Below are 21,646 nucleotides of genomic sequence, written 5' to 3' on the forward strand. Positions count from 1 at the left end.
TCACCAGGGATGCATCCGGGAGGCATCCGAATCAGATGCCACAGCCACTTCATCTGGCTCCGCTTGATGTGGAGGAGCAGCGGCTTTACTCTGAGATCCTCCCGGATGACCGAGCTTCTCACCCTATCTCTAAGGGAGAGCCCGGACACCCTGCGGAGGAAACTCATTTCGGCCGCTTGTTCTTTCGGTCACGACCCACAGCTCGTGACCATAGGTGAGGGTAGGAACATAAATCGACCGGTAAATTGAGAGCTTCACCTTTCGGCTTAGCTTCTTCTTTACCACAATGGACCGATACAAAGTCCGCATCACTGCAGACGCTGCACCGATCCGCCGATCTCCCGTTCGGCCACCAAACCGGACACCCTCTACGCCTTGGCTGCGCCTTGAAATTCTGTCCATAAAAGTTTTGAACAGAATCGGTGACAAAGGGCAGCCTTGGCGGAGTCCAACCCTCACGGGGAAACGAGTCCGACTTACTGCCGGATATGCGGACCAAACTCTGACTCCGGTCGTACAGGGACCGAACAGCTCATATCAGGGGGTTCGGTACCCCATACTCCCGAAGCACCCACCACAGGACCCCCGAGGGACACGGTCAAACGCCTCTCCAAGGCCACAAAACACATGGAGACTCGTTGGGCGAACTCCCATGCACCCTCGAGGACCCTGCCGAGGGTGTAGAGCTGGTCCACTGTTCCATGGCCAGGACGAAAACCACAATTCTCTTCCTGAATCTGAGATTCAACTTCCTGACGGACCCTCCTCTCTATCACCCCTGAATAGACCTTCCCAGGGAGGCTGAGGAGTGTGATCCCCCTGTAGTTGGAACACACTCTCCGGTCCCCCTTCTTAGAAGGGGGGACCACCACCCCAGGCTGCCAATCCAGAGGCACTGTCCCCGATGTTCATGCAATGTTGCAGAGACGTGTCAACCAGGACAGCCCCACAACATCCAGAGCCTTTAGGAACTCTGGGCGAATCTCATCCACCCCCTGCCACCGAGGAGCTTTTTAACCACCTTGGTGACCTCAACCCAAGAGATAGGAGAGCCTGCCTCAGAGAACCCAGACTCTGCTTCCTCATGGGAAGGCGTGCCGGTGGAATTGAGGAGGTCTTCGAAGTATTCTCCCCACCGGCTCACAACGTCCCAAGTCGAGGTCAGCAGCAGCCCATCCCCACTGTACACAATGTTGATGGTGCACTGCTTCCCCCTCCTGTGTTGCGGATGGTGGAGCAGAATTTCCTCAAAGCCGTCCAGAAGTCTTTCTCCATGGCCTCACCGAACTCCTCCCATACCCGAGTTTTTGTTTAAGCGACCAACAAAGCTGCATTCCGCTTGGCCAGCCGGCACCCATCAGCTGCCTCAGGAGTCCCACAGGCCAAAAAGGCCTTCTTCAGCTTGACGGCATCCCTCACCGTTGGTGTCCGGGATTTCCGCCACGACAGGCACCGACCACCTTACGGCCACAGCTCCGGTCGGCCAGCCACCTCAGCAATGGAGGCGAGGAACATGGTCCACTCGGACACGATGTCCCCCGCCTCCCCCGGAACATGAGCAAAGTTCTGTCGGAGGTGGGAGTTGAAACTCTTTCTGACAGGGGATTTTGCCAGACATTCCCAGCAGACCCTCACAATACGTTTGGGCCTCCCACGTCGGACCGGCATCTTACCCAGCCATCGGAGCCAACTCACCTCCAGGTGGTGATCAGTTGACAGCTCCACCCCTCTCTTCACCGAGTGTCCAAGACATGCGGCCGCAAGTCCGATGACACGACCACAAAGCCGATCATCGAACTGCGACCTACGGTGTGTGGACACCCTTATGCTTGAACATGGTGTTCTTTATGGACAATCCGTGATGAGCACAGAAGTTCAATAACAGAACACCTCTCGGGTTCTGATCACGGGGGCCGTTCCTCCCAATCACGCCCTTCCGGGTCTCACTGTCATTGCCCATGTGAGCATTGAAGTCCCCCAGCAGAATGATGGAGTCCCCAGCGGGAGCGCTCTCCAGCACCCCCTCCAAGGACTCCTAAAAGGGTGGGTACTCTGGGTGGGTACCACTGGGGTGAACCCCAACGTACAGGCACCGAGCCGGGGGGGGCAATAAGTATACCCACACCTGCTCGGCGCCTCTCACCGTGGGCAACTCCAGAGTGCAAGAGAGTCCAACCCCTCTCGAGAGGACTGGTACCAGAGCCCAAGCTATGTGTGGAGGCAAGTCCGACTATATCTCGTCGGAACTTCTCGACCTCACACACCAGCTTGGGCTCCTTCCCTGCCAGAGAGGTGACATTCCACGTCCCGAGAGCCAGCTTCTGTAGCCGGGATCGGATCGCCAAGGTCCCTGCCTTCGGCCACCGCCCAGCTCGCAGTGCACCCGACCCCTATGGCCCCTCCCACAGGTGGTGAGCCCACGGGAAGAGGGACCCACGGCGTGCCCGCCCGGGCCCCATGGGTGCAGGCCTGGCCACCAGGCGCTCGCCTTCGAGCCCCACCTCCAGGCCTGGCTCCAGCGGGGGGCCCCGGTGACCCGCGTCCGGGCAAGGGAAACCTAGATCCATTTGTTTATTTCTTTCATAGGGGTTTTTGGAGCCGTGCTTTGTCTGATCCCTCACCTAGGACCTGTTTGCCATGGGTGACCCTACCAGGGGCGTGAAGCCCCAGACAACTTAGCTCCTAGGATCATTCGGACACACAAACCCCTCCACCACGATAAGGTGACGGCTTCCAGGAGGCGCAGTCCAGTCCAGTTACCTCTAATTTTAATTTTGTTTTCCCAGTTCAAGCTGTTCCAACTTCAAAATTCAAAATTTCCGCAGGAATTTTCTTAGTTATTATTTTTGTTTACACAGTAATTATTGTATGGTTATCTGCATCTTCAGAAAACATTGCAAATCGTGAAATTTCATTTGGAACATAACTGTGGAGTCATTTTTGCATTAAATGGGTGAAAAATATAACTTGAGAGCTTTTTTTTTTTTTTTTTACTGAGAAACAATTATTACCTTTTGAATGACAACAGCTGCCTATAATTCAAATACTCATATCAGTCAAATTAATTGATTTTGGAAGTGAAATTAAGTGGGTTATGTCTTTACAACGGTAATGTCACTGAATGTCATATATTCAATATATATACAAATGTAAATTATCATTTAGAAACTCTGTTTTATTGGGTTGTTTTTTTTGAGATTTTAAAATTGGCTCCGAAACATTGATGTGTGATAAATTTGAATTTAAAAAAACATCTGAAATCAGGAAGGCGGCAAATTACGCACCGTACTGCATGTATATATGTGCCTCTGAGGTCGAGCGGGGAAGTTCATTGATTTATGCGTTTGTTTTTCTTTTTTTTTTAGGGGCACACACGTCTAGATTTTCAAGAAGAGCCCGTCCTTTTTGAGGCAGGCTTCCAGCCCTTCTCTCTGGTGCAGTGTCAGCCTCCTGCTGTGGTCACTGCTCTTTGTCTTCACTCAGAGTGGAAGCTGGTTGCTTATGGCACCAGCCATGGCTTTGGATTGTTTGATTACCAACAGAAAATGAATGTATTCATCAAGTAAGGAGAAACTGGTTCAAATTCTGCCTCGCCTGTGTAGAGTTTGCATGTTCTCCCCGTGCCTGTGTGGGTTTTCACCGGGTATTCAGGTTTCCTCCCACATCCCAAAAACATGCACGGTTGGTTAATTGAAGACTCTAAATTGTCCGTAGGTAGGAATGTGTGTGCGAATGGTTGTTTGTTTATATGTGCCCTGCGATCGGCTGGCAACCAGTGCAGGGTGTACCCCGCCTCCTGCCTGCAGTGAGCTGGGATAGGCTCCAGCATACCCACGACCCTAGTGAGGATAAGCGGTGTAGAAAATGGATGGATGGATGTACCATCCTTGATAATACTGGTGTAGTTTCATGATATTAAGATCATTAAATAACTGATATTTTCACTTATTATAGTACAGTAACACACAATAACATTGAGTGAGGTTGGCTCCAGAGAGACCAGATGGGCAGTTGGTTAGGAAACTCTCAATGAGCCGTCACAGAATATCTGCAAGATAGGAACTAGAGTCTTTGCACAACTAAGATTGCTTTTCGGACCTGGGGCCTCATGTCCAAAGACCTGCGTGGATTTCCTACTGAAACATGGCGTACGCTCAAATCCAGAAAACATCGTAAGCACAAAAATATCCAGATGTATGAATCTGTGCGTACGCATGAATCCAAGCAGATTTCCTTCGTATATCCCAATCAAGGTAGAATTGAGCGCACATGTTGGAGTCGATGACTCCTCCCTGTCCACGCCCACATTTAAATATGCAAATCATATTTAAATGAACCATGCACCTGCGATCCCAATCTCTGCATGATCAGAAAAAAAGCAAATGAGCAAGGTAATGAAGAAAAAAAAATTCTGAATGTGAAGTTGAGACGCTGCTCAATGAAGTAGTGTGCAAAACAAATCCTCTTTGGCACACTGTCCTCTGGCATTAACAACAAGCGAAAGAGGAGTGAATGGGAACTAAAAAAAGAAGTGGTCAGACATAAAGGTGGACGTGAAGCTGAGGACAGCTGTCCACCGCCAAAGTGTGGCCAAAACAGGCTGAGGAACCGGCGCGGAGGGCCTCACCCCGTTTGAGGAGAGAGTTGCTGCAATCATGGGTGACACTGCTCTCTCAGGGGTGGTGGGAGCATATGTTAAAATAGATTTTAACACCACCAACCAATGTACACTTTTTTTTCTTTTTCTTTTTCAAATGAATGTGGTGGAGTCACAAGAAGAGATTGTGAGGGCAATAGGCAGCATAAGTGATCGCCTTGATTCATTAATAGGTGTCCTCACAAATATCAGTGATTCATTAAATACACTGGTTAAAAAACGAATTCTGAGTCCTTGCCTCTTTACATTGTTGAAATCAAATCTTGCCGGGCATTAATTTTTCATCAGTGCTAATTGTTAACGTGTCTCTGATGTGCAGATTTATTATAACAGTTTCCCAGCATCACCTCTAAGTGTCGCCAAATCACCAACAGCTTTAGAAACTTGTGTAGGCCAGCCATGAAGTTGCCGTGAGGCACCACACATTTCACTCGATACATCTGAACTTTGTCGTGAAAAAGAACATACGCCACATTTTTGTGCTTGCGCACCTTTTGTACATGAGGCCCCAGGTGAGGTTATGTTTTCACCCAGAAAATGTAGTGTGTTGTGCTTCTCACCCTGTCCACAACACTTCAGTACACTTATGGTGTAAATTTCAGTAATCGACATTTTCGTTTTCTTTGTGTTTCGTGAGTGTGTGAATCTATTTTGTTAAATTTTGATAAATTACTCATGTTAACTGTCTGTTATTAATTTATGTCTATCTGTTTTTGTGCGGTGAAATGGCTTTTTCCTCTAGATGCACTCTAAATCCCAGTGACCAGCTGGCCATGGAGGGTCCTCTGTCTAGGGTGAAAAGCATTAAAAAATCCCTCCGCCAGTCCTTTAGACGAATCAGGCACAGCAGAGGCTCACTACGGAAACATCATGTCAACAACACTGCCAAGGTCAGGTTACAAAAAAAAAAAAAAAGTTACGCTGGTTTTTTGGTATGGTACTTCTGCTTAGCTTAATAAGTGTAATAAACATATACAATGCACCTTATAATCGTTCACTTCACATATTTGCATATTGAGGTTAATAATGAGATAGTAACAATGGTTTTTGGAATTTTTTTGTTATAAATATTTTCACTCTTGAGAAAGCTCACATCCAAAGTGTGTTGATCTATTGATTTGGGCAGCTAAAAGGTCCAGATCATTATATCTTTTGCTTCCCTTAGTGTTAAGATTCAGTTTTTTTTGTTTTCATTTTTTGGTTTGTTTTTATTAAAAATTCTGATCATCATTTCCAAAAAGCTCCAGGAGGCAAATGCTCGTTTGGAGGCCGAACTAGAATTAGCTCCTGTCCAAAGGAAGATTGAGGCTCGTTCTTCAGATGATTCTTTTACTGGTCTGGTGCGCATACTTTACTTTGCTGACACCTTCCTCTCAGACAGTGAGTCACCACATTAAGCACATATGAATACACAAAATTATTTATTTTCATACCCATCTCTTTTCTTGTAGGTTCCCATAATACGCCTTCCCTTTGGGCAGGGACCAATGGGGGCTGTGTATATGTATTCATACTCAGTCTTCCTTCTGTCGAGCACAGGATAGATGAGCCCATCACTGCACACCCTGGTAAGACGTTAGTTGGGGATACGATAGATTCATAGTCGTCCATCCACTGTGCAGCACTATAGTGGCCGAGAATTGCAAACAAAATGACAAGACTGAAAACATTTTCGGGTGAAAGGCGGACTACACCCTGAACTGGTCGCTAGTCAGTCACAGGGCAAATATAGACACGGACAACCATTCGCACTCATATTCACACTGTCACTGAATGGGAACTGAACCCACCAAAGTCAGGCGAGTGTACCGCTACACCATCAGTGACTTCTTTTAATAGACATCACTGACAAATGGTTAATACAGCCACCTGATTTTGACCTGCATGAATCAGTGAGACTATTTTCAACATTATGAATACAAGGTTCCGTCATTAAAACAAAGTGAAGACAATTGGCTATCTTCTTCCAAACAACGTGGTTCTAATACAAAAGTACCGTAATTTCTCGTGTATAATGCGCATTTTTTTACCCCCAAAAATTGTCAAAAGTCAATTGTGCGCATTACGCATAGATATAGGAGAAAATGAAAAAAGACTTTAACGTTATAAATGTATTCCTCCATCTAGAGTTTATGGTTATGAAATGCTGTACATTTTCATTCTGCTATGCCACCGCCCCCTAGAGGTTATGAAAAAGTTGTACACTTTCATTCTAGTATGCCACCTAGAGGTTATAAAAATGTGTAGACTACACTTTCATTCCAATATGACAGGGGTACATATGACTGCATATATGTACAATTGTACTCATAAGTTTACATACCCAGGCAGAATTTGTGAAATATTTTAATACGACTGATGACTGAACAACAACCATCATTTATTTCTTTATGGTTATGTTTCGTTTAATGATAATGCTTTTCTGAAATGCTTGACAGTTTAATTTGAAATCCCATTAAAATAAAATGTAATTTGTTTCGCCTGGTCCTTCATGTTTTCTTAGAAGAATTGTACACATCTTACAAATTCTGCCTGGGTAATCAAACATATGAGCACAACTGTGTGTTTTCTCATTTACTAAATAAAAGTACGGCTGTGAATTTCAAAGAAAGAGCAAGTAAATAGAAAGTATGTGTTCAAATAAAGTGCTTAACTTCAGAAGAAATTATTTGAAAAAACTAACAAAATACAGATAATACTTCATGTTTTGATCATGTGGTTAGGAGCAAAATCATGGATTGCAAAAATGCATTTTACATTTTATGGCCAAATATGCGTACCAAACTCTTGACTCTGGTCATACAGGGGGTTCGGTACCCCATACTCCCGAAGCACCCTCCACCGGACTCCCCGAGGGACATGGTCGAACGCCTTCTCCAAGTCCACAAAACACATGTAGACTAGTTGGGCGAACTCCCATGCACCCTGCCGAGGGTGTAGAGCTGGTCCACTGTTCCACGGCCAGGACGAAAACCACACTGCTCCTCCTGGATCTGAGATTTGACTTCCCGACGGACCCTCCTCTCCAGCACCCCTGACTAGACCTTACCAGGGAGGCTGAGGAGTGTGAGCCCCCTGTATTTGGAACACACCCTCCGGTCCCCCTTCTTAAAAAGGGGGACCACCACCCCAGTCTGCCAATCCAGAGGCACTGTCCCCGATGTCCACGCGATGTTGCAGAGGCGTGTCAACCAGGACAGCCCCACAACATCCAGAGCCTTTCCGAACTCCAGGACTCCGTTCCTCCCAATCACGCCCTTCCAGTCCTCACTGTCATTGCCCACATGAGCATTGAAGTCCCCCAGCAGAATGATGGAGTCCCCAGCGGGAGCACTCTACAGCACCTCCTCCAAGGACTCCAAAAAGGGTGGGTACTCTGAACTGCTGTTTGGTGCATAGGCACAAACAACAGTCAGGACCCGTCCCCCCACCCGAAGGCGGAGGGAGGCTACCCTCTCATCCACCGGGGTGAACCCCAACGTACAGGCGCCAAGCCGGGGGGCAATAAATATACCCACACCTGCTTGGCGCCTCTCACTGTGGGCAACTCCAGAGTGGAAGAGAGTCCAACCCCTCTCGAGAGGACTGGTACCAGAGCCCAAGCTGTGTGTGGAGGCGAGTCCGACTATATCTCGTCGGAACTTCTCGACCTCGCACACCAGCTCGGGTTCCTTCTCTGCCAGAGAGGTGACATTCCAACGTCCCTAGAGCCAGCTTCTGTAGCCGGCCATCGGATCGCCACTGTCCCCGCCTTCGGCCACCGCCCAGCTCACACTACAACCGACCCCAATGTCCCCTCCCACAGGTGGTGACCCCATGGGAAGTGGGACCCACGTTACCCTTTCGGGCTGTGCCGTCACTACACTTGCCACTGTACACACTCACACCTGCGTGCACGCCTTCCTTCACAGTGCCGCCGGACGACGGCTGCGCAGTCCCGTCTCACTCACACATCGACGCACACGCCCACACACACTGAGCTTGCTGTCACAATCACCTGGGACAATACCCGTAACAGAAGTATTTCGACGTATATTTCGACTTTAACGGTGAAATCTGGGTTACGTCGCCACCGTAGGAACGGAACACGTTCGTAAATTGAGGACTTCCTGTATTCAGTGTCTTAAAACATTTCTACTGGAGGTATTTATTTTCACAGTTTGAACATGGCACACCATTTTATATTAGTGTGCTCCTGAAACTTGGCATTGTTAGGCCTTAACAAGTGCATCAACGTCATTTAAGTGTTGTCAGTGCACCCTCCAGTGGACAAAATTTACTTTTATTGAAAAATCGCAGTGAATGTGTTCTCCATCCCCACGGGCCGGATTGGACACCCTAAGGGTCCGGTTCTGGCCCGCGGGCCTTATGTATGATGCCCCTGTTGTATATAAAGGGCCATATAAGTGCAGTCCATTTACCATTTCTTTGAATAGACAATGCAAGACAGTCTTGACATCAATAAGATTGACAGAGTGAAACAAAAGAAAATTACAAAAGAAATGTATTAGCATTTAAGGACATACTTATTCAATGACTGAAATTACTTAATAACCAATGTATGATATGATACATACAGGCATTGGTTCTGCAAGAGTACAAATTCTCTTGCTGCATGCATGGATTAGAAGTCTGCTGATCTTTTTCTCTCTCAGCTGTGTGCACACACGAGTCACACGTCATAGGAGTCTCTAATGTGCAGCGTCAAAATAAAAGTGTGTGTGTATAAATGAACTAAACCTTGCCTGACAAGCAGAACAATCCCCACGGGCTGAATTGGACCGCCTGACGGGCTGTTTGTGGCCCGCGGGCCGTGTGTTTAACACCCCTGCTCTAACTCATTCATCGATTATCGTAATAGTTGCCAATTAATTTTATTATCTGTTGTTTGTTAGCTGTTGATTAATCGCTTAATTATTGAACCTCTACTTAATATGGGACTGTTATAGATGTACTTGAATTTTATTTAGTAGGGTGAAATACAACATCTTTAGTGATTTTATATTTGATTCCTAAGTTTGAATGTGCTTTTTCATATACGCGTGGTGTTATTTTTGGTGTTAAATGAGATGTGGCGGAACACAAGCCTGATTTTTTTTTTGCGTCTTTAAATCACAAAAGAAGTGAGTTGCTGTCGTATGTGTGGCACTTGGACCTCGGAACTGATGATTATTAAAGCACCCAGATTTAGCAGAAATGTAGCAGTGACTGTCAATGTTTCAGTGAATTGACTTACTTTTGCTGAAATTTTGTTCATAGTTGCGGTACAATATCACAAAATCCTGGAGGATCTGATTTGTGTGTTCTCTGTGTTCTTCCCCTTCTTTACTCATTGGCAGCAAAAGAAATCCAGCTCATGCATCGTGCCCCTGTTGTTGGCCTCGTTGTATTGGATGGTCACGGTGCTCCTCTCCCTGAGCCGTTGGAGGTAGCCCATGACCTTGCTTGTTCACCTGATACGCAGGGGTCCCATCACCTTGTTGTTGTATCTGAGGAACAGTTCAAGGTAAGGATCACACAAAAACAAAAGAATCAGTATTAGTATCGCAGATACTGACCCTGTATTTACTTGGTATTGGATTTACAGGAAACCCTCATTTATCAGGGTGATTACGTTCCAGAAAACCCCCACAATAAATGAAATCCGTAAAGTAGCAACCAAATATTTATTATATTACAAACCCCAATGCAATGATTTGCAAATCCGTTTCAAACTATAGTCAATTGAATAGACTGCAAAGAAAAATTTTAAAGTTGATGTTTAATTAACTTTGTTTTTTTTGCAAATACATATTCACTCATTATGAATTTGATGCCTGCAACATGTTCCAAAGAAACTTGGGAATGATTACCACTGTGTTACATCACATTTCCTTTTAACAACACTCATTAAGCGTTTGGGAACTGAGGACACTAATTGTTGAAGCTTGATAGGTGGAATTCTTTCCCATTCATGCTTGATGTACAACTTCACTTGCTCAACAGTCCGTGGTCTCCGTTGTCGTATTATGTGCTTCAAAACCTGTGTGTACCTTTCAGCATTAATGGTGCCTTCACAGATGTGCAAGTTACCCATTGCATGGGCACTAACACAACCCCATACCATCCCAAATGCTGGCTTTTGAACTGATAACAATCTGGTCCTTTTGATGGTCCTTTTCCTCTTCAGCCCGGAGGACACAATGTCCATGATTCCAAAAACAATTTGAAATGTGGACTCGTCAGGCTACAGTACAGATTTCCACTTAGTTCCAGTCCATTTCAGATGAGCCTAGAGAAGCTGTGTGTTGCTGATATATGATATATTGTTGAGTTGTAACCTGCATTTGTACAGTCCCCTCCAAAAATATTGGAATAGTCCGGTGCAATGACCATTGTGCAAAGGGCGCCGAGACTTCAAGGAGTGTATGCGGTTTAAAGTGACGAGTAGTGCGATAGTCTGGGACAATGTTGGTTGTGCAAATGTTGCAGATACTCCTCAATCAGTGTGCAAATGGAGCAGATGCTACTCTGGCATGAGTGGCAGTATATGCATATAGTGCAGCATGGCGAGACAACTACAGTGAGTGCACGAGTAATACATAATTGGCCCCACAGAAATTTTACAACAAACTCAAGTCAAAAAATTGCCAGCATGTTGTAATGAAATTGTAGGTTAGGTGTTTAAGAAGTTGATCGCAAGAGGGAAGAAGCTGTTGGAATGTCTGCTAGTTCTAGTTTGCATTGATCGGTAGTGCCTACCTGAGGGAAGGAGCTGGAAGAGCTGGTGACCGGGATGTGGAGGGTCCGAGAGGATTTTGCACGCTCTTGTCTTAGTTCTGGCAGCGTGCAAGTCGTCAAGGGTGGGTAGGGGGGTACCGACAATCCTTTCAGCAGTTTTGATTGTCCGTTGCAGTCGGAGTTTGACCTTTTTTGTAGCAGCACCAAACCAGACTGTGATGGAAGAACACAGGACTGAGTTGTTTAACACATCTATATGTAAATACCATGAAATAAAAGCTGGAATTCTTAACTTTTGTCTCATATTCATCTTTTGATCTGAAACCCAAATGTCTTCAGTATACAACAAACATAAAGAAATTGACCTTTCCATTCCAATACTTTTGGAGGGGACTGTCTATGTAGCAACAAACTGAGTTAACTGACAATAGTTTTATGAAGTGTTATGAGTCCACGTGGCAATATCCTTTATACAATTATGCTGTTTTTAATACAGTGCCACCTGAGGGATCGAAGGTCATGGACATTCAATGTTGGTTTTCTGCCTTGCTGCTTACGTGCAGAGATTTCCCCAGATTCTGTGAATCTTTTGATGATGATATAGATCGTTGATGATGAAATTATTTGCAATTGCACGAGAAATGTTCTTAAATTGTTGGACTATTTGCTCAGGTAGTTGTTCACAAAGTGGTGAACCTCACCTATCCTTGCTTGTGAATAACTGAGCCTTTCGGGGATCCTCCTGATAAACCCAGTCATGACACTCACCTGTTTCTAATTAACCTTTTCACCTGTGGAATGTTCCGGCAGGTGTCTTTTTGAGCATTCCTCAACTTTCCCAGTCTTTTGTCACTCCTGTCCCAGCATTTTTGGAATGTGTTGCAGGAATCAAATTCAAAATGAGAGCATATTTGAAAAATAAAACAATCATGTTCATCAGTTTGAACAGTATATCTTGCGTTTGTTGTATATTCAATTGGATATACCGTATTTTCACGACCATAAGGCGCACTTAAAAGTCTTAAATTTTCTCCAAAATGGACGGGGCGCCTTATAATGCGTCGCGCCTTATGTGTGCACCGAGTTCCAAAATCTGTAAATGTTGTTGTGTGACTTTAATGAGCGCTCCGCTTGACTGACTGGGAGCATTTCCTGCCGACACGCTGCTTATTTAGAGGAAGGCGGACGTGACTGAGGACGTAAAGGGGGAAGGGTGGGCGTGACAGAGGATGCTAAAGACACGCCCCCAGTAGGTATATAGTTCCGGTATGTGCATCGGTTTGGCTATGGACCCCCGAAAATGGCACCTATGAAGAGACACGCTTACGAAGCACAGTTTAAACTGCAAGCTGTCAGTTATGCGGAGGAACATGGGAATCGAGCAGCCGCGAGAGAATTCAAGATCAAAGAATCCCTGGTTCGCAAGTGAAGGAAGCAGGAAAACGAGCTTCGCCAAGTCAAGAAGACGAAGCTGAGTTTCCGCGGAAACAAGGCGAGGCGGCCCGAGTTGGAAAACCAACTTGAGCAATGGATTAATGAGGAAAGAACAGCCGGGAGAAGCGTCTCTACAGTCACCATTCGACTGAGGGCAATAATGCTTGCAGAAGAAATGAAAATCGAACATTTTCAAGGAGGTCCGTCTTGGTGCTTTTGTTTTATGAAATGGCGCCAGGCGGCACGGTGGCCGACTGGTTAGAACGTCAGCCTCACAGTTCTGAGGACCCGGGTTCAATCCCCGTCCCCACCTGTGTGGAGTTTGCATGTTCTCCCCGTGCCTGCGTGAGTTTTCTCCGGGCACTCCGGTTTCCTCCCACATCCCAAAAAAAACATGCATTAATTGGAGACTCTAAATTGCCCGTAGGCATGACTGTGAGTGCGAATGGTTGTTTGTTTCTATGTGCCCTGCGATTGGCTGGCAACCAGTTCAGGGTGTACCCCGCCTCCTGCCCGATGACAACTGGGATAGGCTCCAGCACGCCCGCGACCCTAGTGAGGAGAAGCGGCACAGAAAATGGATGGATGGATGGAAATGGCGCCATCTATCCATCCGGGCAAGGACTACCATGGGGCAGCAACTTCCGGCGGATTACAAGAAAAAGCTGGCCATCTTCCACTGCAGTAAAAAGATTGCTGACAAACACATCCAGCCCAACCACATCACCAACATGGACGAGGTGCCGCTCACTTTCGCTCACTTTCGACATCCCGGTGAACCACACTGTAGAGAAGAAGGGGACCACCACGGTTGCAATACGCACGACAGGGCACGAGAAGTTGGCTTTTACTGTTGTGCTTGGTTGCCATGGTAATGGACAGAAACTGGCACCTATTTAAGAGGAAGACGCTGCCTAAAGAAAAGTTTCCAGCCGAAGTCATCGTTAAGGCCAATCGAAATGGCTGGATGGACGAGGAGAAAATGAGAGAGTGGCTGATTGAGGTGTACGTAAAGAGACCGGATGTTTTTTTCCACGCGTCACCGTCCCTGTTGATCTGTGACTCCATGCGCGGCCATCTCACAGCCGCTGTGAAAAACCAAGTGCAACTAAGAGTGGGAGGCAATGCCACCATATGTGAATGGATTGTGGATGCTTGGCCTAAGGTATCTGCTTTGACTGTTGTCCGAGTTTTCGCAAAAGCCGGCATAATTGCTGAACAGCCCCCCGACTCTGACAATGACGAGAGGGAACCTGGCGTGTTTGATGGAGAACTTGCCCAGCTGTTCATTTCGGATACAGAAGATGAGGACTTTGATGGATTTGTGGATGAGGATTGATCAAAAAATAACATGAGTACATTGTTAAATACTTCAATAAAGTACAACCGAACTCAGTTTTGCTCCCGCTGCCTTTTTAAAAACATTGTTTTAGCCTATCACAGCTATCATCGGGCAGGAGGCGGGGGTACACCTTGAACTGGTTGCCAGCCAATCGCAGGGTACATACAAACAAATAACCATTCGTACTCACATTCACACCTTCGGGCAATTTAGAGTCTCGAATTAAAGCATGTTTTTGGGATGTGGGAGGAAACCGGAGTGCCCGGAGAAAACCCACGCACCACGGGGAGAACATGCAAACTCCACACAGGCGGGACCGGGGATTGAACCCCACTCCTCAGAACTGTGAGGCTGACGCTCTAACCAGTCGGCCACCGTGCCGCCACCATTCCTGACCATGTAGAATTAATTGCGGTGATCTTTTTAAAGTACTGTAGTAGAAAATCAAGCTAAATGTTACTCTTGCATTTGTTCCTGTCGATGTTGTGTGTGTGCATTAGCTCGTCGTCTGGCTAAGATTGGTATTTGCACAGCTGCCAACCTACAAAAATTCAATTCCAGAACAATTTGTCCAAATTTGTCTGAATTTCCATATTTTCAAAATTTTGTCAAGAACATTTCCGTGCGACAGTCATAATCATAATTGTTAATAAATTAGGGCTTAAATATTTGTCATTTTGTTTTTATTACATCAACCTTGTAATCGTGGACGCAGATGCAGCCTGAATCAAAGTACCAGTACAATGCTGTGAAAAAGTATTGCCCCCTTCTCAAAAGCTTATATTTTTCCATAGTTTCCCCTATTTAATATTTAAGATCATCAAACAAATGTAAATATCAGACAAATATAACCCAAGTTAATTTAAAACGCTGTTTTTAAATGATGATTTCATTTATTACGGGGTAAAAAAAATATTCAAAGTTACCTGGCCCTGTAATGGCCCCCTAAACCTAATAACTGGTTGGGCTAGCAACAACTGAAATCAAGTGTTGTTGTTGTTGTTTTTTTAATATATATAACTGGCAATGAGTCTTTCACAATGCTGCAGATATATTTTGGCCCACTCTTCCTTGCAGAATTATTATTAATTATTATTATTTATAATAATTGAGGTTTTTCAAGCATAAATGGCCTTTTTAAGGTCATGCCACTTCATTTCAATCAGATTCTAGTCTGGACTTTGACTAGACCACTCCAAAACCTTCATTTTGTTCTTTTAAGCCATTCAGAAGTTGACTTGCTGGTGTGTTTTTGATTGTTATCCTGCTACAGAACCCAAGTGCGCTTCAGCTTGAGGTCACAAACTGATATTCTCCTTCAGGATTTTCTATTAAAGAGCAGAAATTCATGGTTCCATCAATCGGAGCAAGTTGTCCAGGTCCTGAAGGAGCAAAGCAGACCATCACACTACCACCACGATGTTTAACTGTTGGTATGAATGATGTTCTTTTTCTGAAATGATGTGCTACATTTACACCAGATGTAACAAGACACACACCTTCCAAAAAGCTCAACTTTCATCTTGTCAATCCATATAATATTCTGCCAAAAGTCTTGGGAATTATTCAATGTTTTTTCTTTTTTTGGCAAAAGTAAAACAAGCCTTTGTGTTCTTTTTGGTCAGTGCTGGTTTTCACCTTGGAACTCTGCCATGTATGCCAATTCTGCCCGGTCTCTTCCTTATTGTTGTGTCATGAACACTGACCTTAACTGAGGCAATGGAGACCTGCTGGACTTTAGAAGTTGTCCTGAGTCCCTTTGTGGCCTCCTGGATGAGTCATTGCTGTTCTCTTGGGGTAATCTTTGTAGGCCGGCCACTCCTGGGAAGGTTCACCACTCTTCCATGTTTTCTCCATGTGAAGATAATGGCTCTCGCTGAAATCCTAAAGCTTCAAAAATGGCTTTTTGAACCCTTTCCAGACTGATGATAGATGTCAATTACTTTATTTCTCTATTGTTCTGGAATTTCTTTGGATCGTGTCATTTTGTTGTAGCTTTTTAAGATCTTTTGTCCGCCTTGATTTTGTCAGACAGATTATGTTTAAGTGATTTCTTGATTGAACAGGTCTGGAGGTGATCAGTAAAAATTAACAACAAAAAAATGTGATTAGGGGTTATTTACTTTTTCACACAGGGCCAGGTAACATAAAAAAATGTTTTTCCCTTAATAAATGAAACCATTTAAAGCATTTTAAATTCACTTGGATTATAGTTCTCTGATATTTACATTTGTTTGATGATCTTAAACATTTAAGTGGCGAAACTAGGCAAAAATATTAGAATTTGAGAAGGGGGCCACTAGTTTTTCACAGCACTGTATATGAGATTTTGACGTTCCATCATCAAAGATATCTGTCTATGGATTAATTCACCTTTGCCAATTCTGTTTTCAAACCTGGTAACAAAAGATCTTAAACATCAAAATTAAAACTCAGCACTCTATTTTGTAACAAACAAATAACAATGCTGATAAACTGAATTGCATAGTTTATGACAGGACAATTGTTTTGTTTTCTGTTTTGTGCGATGTACTTGTACAAGAAGAATGTACGCGTACAAGAAGTACATGCATGAACAAGAAATGTAATTACGTCTTGCATGCTATTTGTGTTACATATTTATATTTCCTATATCCACAATTGGTGCTAAAACAATGCAAATATCCCCATTGTGGGACTAATAAAGGTTATCTTACATTACAAATACTTTTTAATAATAGTAATATACATTTAACCTGCCAACGTTCTGAAGTGACATATGCAGTGACGTACGAATTCATTTCCGGTTCAGATGCATCGTCCTGTGTGGACGTGTATGATTTTATATTTTTTATCTCTAAACGTATTCTTTGGCCTATTATTTTTTTCTTCAAAGTTGGTTACTCGCTGCGAAAACTCTGTTCCAGCCAGACCTATGTGACCTAAGTGTGTCGTTTCACCAAATCACTTATTTCGATGTTTTGCGACTGCATGACATAATAGCGTAGCATTTAGAATGGCTCTGACATCGTCTTCGCCTATCCTCCCTTCGTGACACTTGTAAGAAGCATGGTGAGACAAGTAGCTTATTAGCTACCATGGAGGTGATGATCAGTGACTTACAATGCGTTGACACTGGACGCAAAGAGAACTTTCACCTCTTTTTTTTTTCAATATCCGGAACAGTCAGTGTTACGGCCGTAACAAGTCAATGTTCAGTGGTTTCCATAACAAAATACGGACATTCCGTAACATTTGGCAGCTCTGTATTTGTGAATTTGTTTCATAAAACTCTGGATGTGGCTTGTGTTTTAAACAGTGGCGCTTTTCGGTCATGTTCTTTGTATCCTCAAGCAATTTGGTGAGTTACCAAATGCTGCCCAATTGGACTTACTGTATGTGAGTCATACTCAACATTAAAATCATATAGCCAATAAAGCTAACTATAAAAAATGTGCAGATGATTAACTGCACTGTAGCGTATTTTGGTTCTGGATAAAGACGTAATTAATTTTGGACAAAGAATACGCCGGAGGTGAACGGCTGTGTTACGGTTTAATTCCATTTACGTTTAACGTTATAATCAACCTATCTTTGTCTCGAAAAGGGGCACCACGTCTCTTTTTATGTGTAAATTTGAGGAAAAGGGACGAAAAACCAGTCTCATAATCCAGAAGGCTGTTACACGGACGAAATAAGAGTTCTAGATAACAGTGGTTTATTGTTGTAACTCAGACACACAAAAACAAGACAGGCAGTGGAATTTTACACACAATTTTATTGAAAATTTAATGAAATCTATAGGGAAAACTACAGGGAAACAATACAGAGGGATCTAACTACAAAAAGAAAACATGAATAACAGTAATAGAAAGAAACTACGCATACGTAAAGGGAGGATGACATCACGTGTGATTGGAATAAAAATGTGTGCGTGAAATGAGTTGAGTCATAGCGAGAGAGAGAGGAAAGTTGGGATTTGTGTGAATATAGAATTTCCCCATAATTATAAGGCTAATCTTGTACATCCTGGCAACGATTACAGTGCTGTACTCACGACCGTTTATAGGTTGGTTCTGGGGTGGTCTTTCTCAGTTTTCTCGGGAGAAACGGAGGCAGGTTTAGTTGAAGAAAAAGGATGCACAAAAATAAAATAAAACAGGCGGGAGAAGAAAAAGGGAAGTTGTTCTTCACGCGTCTGTGGGATAATGTGATCGTTTCTCTGCCTGCCTTTTCAGGGACCCGCTGGCAACTTCCGAGAGTTCCCGCTTCCTGGAAGCGTACCTGGTACTTTTAGTAGCAGCTGCTTTGATTGCCTAGCGGTGACCCACGTAGGCCGGGAACCCAAGTCTCCATCCCAGGCTTGCGCTGGCCGAACCGCGTATTCGAACAAAAAGGGGAGGGGGGAGGGGCGGCGAAGCCACCCCGTAGCTGGAGAGATGTTAGTCAGGAGGAAGAGAGAACCAAAAGCCAGAGTGAACAAAAGCCAAAAGGAGGCGGGAGTCAAAGGTTAAATACCCAGAAGGTGTGTTTAAGAGACGGGGAAACTGGAGAAGATCACACCCATCGACTTGAATTTTGGTCTACAATTTAGCCATAAAAATGGTGTAAATATCAAACATAAATATAAAATACTCCCAACTTTGTACTCTTACATAGATCAAGCATATAGAATGGTTGTTTAAACTTTAGTCTTGGCAAATCCACAGCTTATTGTTCAATACAACTTTTCGTACTGTTTGACTTCAAATCAAGACGAACAATTCTCAAAGTCTTGCAGCTGGACCTGTAAAGCTGACACAATGACACAGACATCAAGGGGTACATTTGGAATATTTCTGCAGAGTATGTAAAACATCAAAACAGACATTTATCTTCGGTTAAAAAAAACTTTGAGTATGAGTCCACAGGTTTGCAGTAACTCTCAACCGCCAGCGGGTGTCATCCGCGTTCCAGCAATGTTCCCAGTGGATCTTGCATGCATTTCAAAGAGCAAATGTTCTTTGAACTTTATCTTGGCTTGCTATGACCAGCGGATTTTCCAAACTTTTGGTCGGTATCTTGGACTTGCGCACCCCCGTTGGTCTTTGATGACTGGAAGCCCAGGTTTCTCGGGGAACTGTTAATTAGTTTCAGGTCCGGCTGACATGAACCGGAATGCAGTTTATCAAGTTGTTGGGGGGTTTGCCGGTCGCACCTTTTTTGTCAATGCGTACTCGCAACAGCACTATCTATAAAAAAAAAAAAAAAAAAATGTAAAAAAAAAAAAAAAGCTACAAAAATCACTGAATCCGCAATTAGTGAAGCGTGATATAGAAAGGGATTACTGTATACCAAATTGTGCCGTATCAACAGCAATGGCACATCTCTCACACAGTTCCAGTGATGATTACACGTGGTCATTTTGTGAAATTAAATTACTTTCTAAATCCATCCATCCATCCATTTTCTACCGCTTATCCAAGGCCGGGTCGTGGGGGCAGTAGCTTTAGCAGGGACGCCCAGACTTCCCACTCCCCAGCCACTTCATCCAGCTCTTCCGGGGGGATCCCAAGGCGTTCCCAGGCCACCCTCACCGGGGAGGCGTCCAGGAGGCATCCGAATCAGATGCCCCAGCCACCTCATCTGGCTCCTCTCGATGTGAAGGAGCAGCGGCTCTATGCTGAGATCCTCCCGGATGACCGAGCTTCTCACCCTATCTCTAAGGGGGAGCCCAGACACCCTGCGGAGGAAACTCATTTCGGCCACTCGTATCCGGGATCTTATTCTTTCGGTCACGACCCACAGCTCGTGACCATAGGTGAGGGTAGGAACGTAGATCGACCGGTAAATCGAGAGCTTCGCCTTTAGCTCATTCTTTACCAAACGGACTGATACAAAGTCCGCATCACTGCAGACGCTGCACCGATCCGCCTGTCAATCTCCCGTTCCATTCTTCCCTCACTCGTGAACAAGACCACAAGATACTTGAACTCCTCCACTTGGGGCAGGATCTCATCCCCGACCTGGAGAGGGCACGCCACCCTTTTCCGACTGAGGACCATGGTCTCAGTCTCATTTGGACGTGCTGATTCTCATCCCAGCCGCTTCACACTCAGCTGCGAACTGCTCCAGTGAGAGTTGGAGGTCACGGCTTGATGAAGCCAACATAACCACATCATCAGCAAAAAGCAGAGATGCAATACTGAGGCCACCAAACCGGACCCCCTCTACGCCTCGGCTGCGTCTAGAAATTCTGTCCATAAAAGTTATAAACAGAATCGGTGACAAAGGGCAGCCTTGGCGGAGTCCAACCCTCACCGGAAACCGACTTACTGCCGGATATGCGGACCAAACTCTGACTCCGGTCGTAAAGGGACCGAACAGCCCGTATCAGGGGGTTCGGTATCCCATACTCCCGAAGCACCCCCCACACGACCCACCGAGGGACACGGTCGAAGGCCTTCTCCAAGTCCACAAAACACGTAGACTGGTTGGGCGAACTCCCATGCACCCTCGAGGACCCTGCCAAGGGTGTAGAGCTGGTCCACTGTTCCACGACCAGGACGAAAACCACACTGCTTCTCCTGAATCTGAGATTCAACTTCCCGACGGACCCTCCTCTCCAGCACCCCTGAATAGACCATACCAGGGAGGCTGAGGAGTGTGATCCCCCTGTAGTTGGAACACACCCTCCGGTCCCTCTTCCTAAAAAGGAGGACCACCACCCCAGTCTGCCAATCCAGAGGCACTGTCCCCGATGTCCACGCGATGTTGCAGAGGCGTGTCAACCAGGACAGCCCTACAACATCCAGAGCCTTGAGGAACTCCGGGCGAATCTCCTCCTGGCAAGGCCCCAGGGGTGGATCTTTTTAACCACCTCGGTGAGCTCAACCCCAGAGATAGAAGAGCCCGCTTCAGAGAACGCAGACTCTGCTCTCTCATGGGAAGGCGTGTCGGTGGAATTGAGGAGGTCTTCGAAGTATTCTCCCCACCGGCTCACAACGTCCCGAGTCGAGGTCAGCAGCGCCCCCATCCCCACTATACACAGTGTTGATGGTGCACTGCTTCCCCCTCCTGAGACGCCGGATGGTGGACCAGAATGTCCTCGAAGCCGTCCGGAAGACTTTCTCCATGGCCTCGCCGAACTCCTCCCATGTTTTTGCTTTAGTGACCACCAAAGCTGCATTCCGCTTGGCCAGCCGGTGCCCATCAGCTGCCTCAGGAGTCCCACATGCCAAAAAGGCCCGATAGGACTCCTTCTTCAGCTTGACGGCATCCCTCACCGTTGGTGTCCGGGATTGCCGCCACGACAGGCACTGACCACCTTACAGCCACAGCTCCGGTAGGGCCGCCTCAGCAATGGAGGCGCGGAACATGGTCCACTCGGACTCGATGTCCCCCGCCTTCCCCCGGAACATGAGCAAAGTTCTGTTGGAGGTGGGATTTGAAACTCCTTCTGACAGAGGATTCCGCCAGACGTTCCCAGCAGACCCTCACAATACGTTTGGGCCTGCCACGTCGGACCGGCATCT

The 21,646-nt window shown here is 45.6% G+C and overlaps 1 protein-coding gene across 14 annotated transcripts in view; it reads left to right on the forward strand.

Annotated features, from left to right (window-relative positions):
- The window catches only part of llgl2 (LLGL scribble cell polarity complex component 2), a 137,209-nt gene that overhangs the window by 83,145 nt on the left and 32,418 nt on the right, over positions 1 to 21,646 (forward strand). For 7 of the 14 annotated variants that reach the window (XR_009785640.1, XR_009785639.1, XR_009785641.1 and 4 more), the window contains 5 exons: positions 3,366 to 3,562; positions 5,400 to 5,547; positions 5,899 to 6,037; positions 6,109 to 6,225; positions 9,997 to 10,163. The exons of 1 other annotated variant lie outside the window; for it this stretch is intronic. Coding sequence is in view for 6 of the 13 variants with exons in the window: in XM_061756010.1 (XP_061611994.1) it covers positions 3,366 to 3,562; positions 5,400 to 5,547; positions 5,899 to 6,037; positions 6,109 to 6,225; positions 9,997 to 10,163 (768 nt within the window). In the remaining 7 variants the exon portion in view is untranslated. Of the gene's footprint in view, positions 1 to 3,365; positions 3,563 to 5,399; positions 5,548 to 5,898; positions 6,038 to 6,108; positions 6,226 to 9,996; positions 10,164 to 15,426; positions 15,587 to 18,370; positions 20,240 to 21,646 lie in introns of those variants that run through there. 6 more of the 14 variants (XM_061756011.1, XM_061756013.1, XM_061756014.1 and 3 more) reach the window with 6 other exon arrangements.

The sequence above is a fragment of the Phyllopteryx taeniolatus genome, chromosome 19 (assembly GCF_024500385.1).
Source record: "Phyllopteryx taeniolatus isolate TA_2022b chromosome 19, UOR_Ptae_1.2, whole genome shotgun sequence".
Taxonomy (NCBI): domain Eukaryota; kingdom Metazoa; phylum Chordata; class Actinopteri; order Syngnathiformes; family Syngnathidae; genus Phyllopteryx; species Phyllopteryx taeniolatus.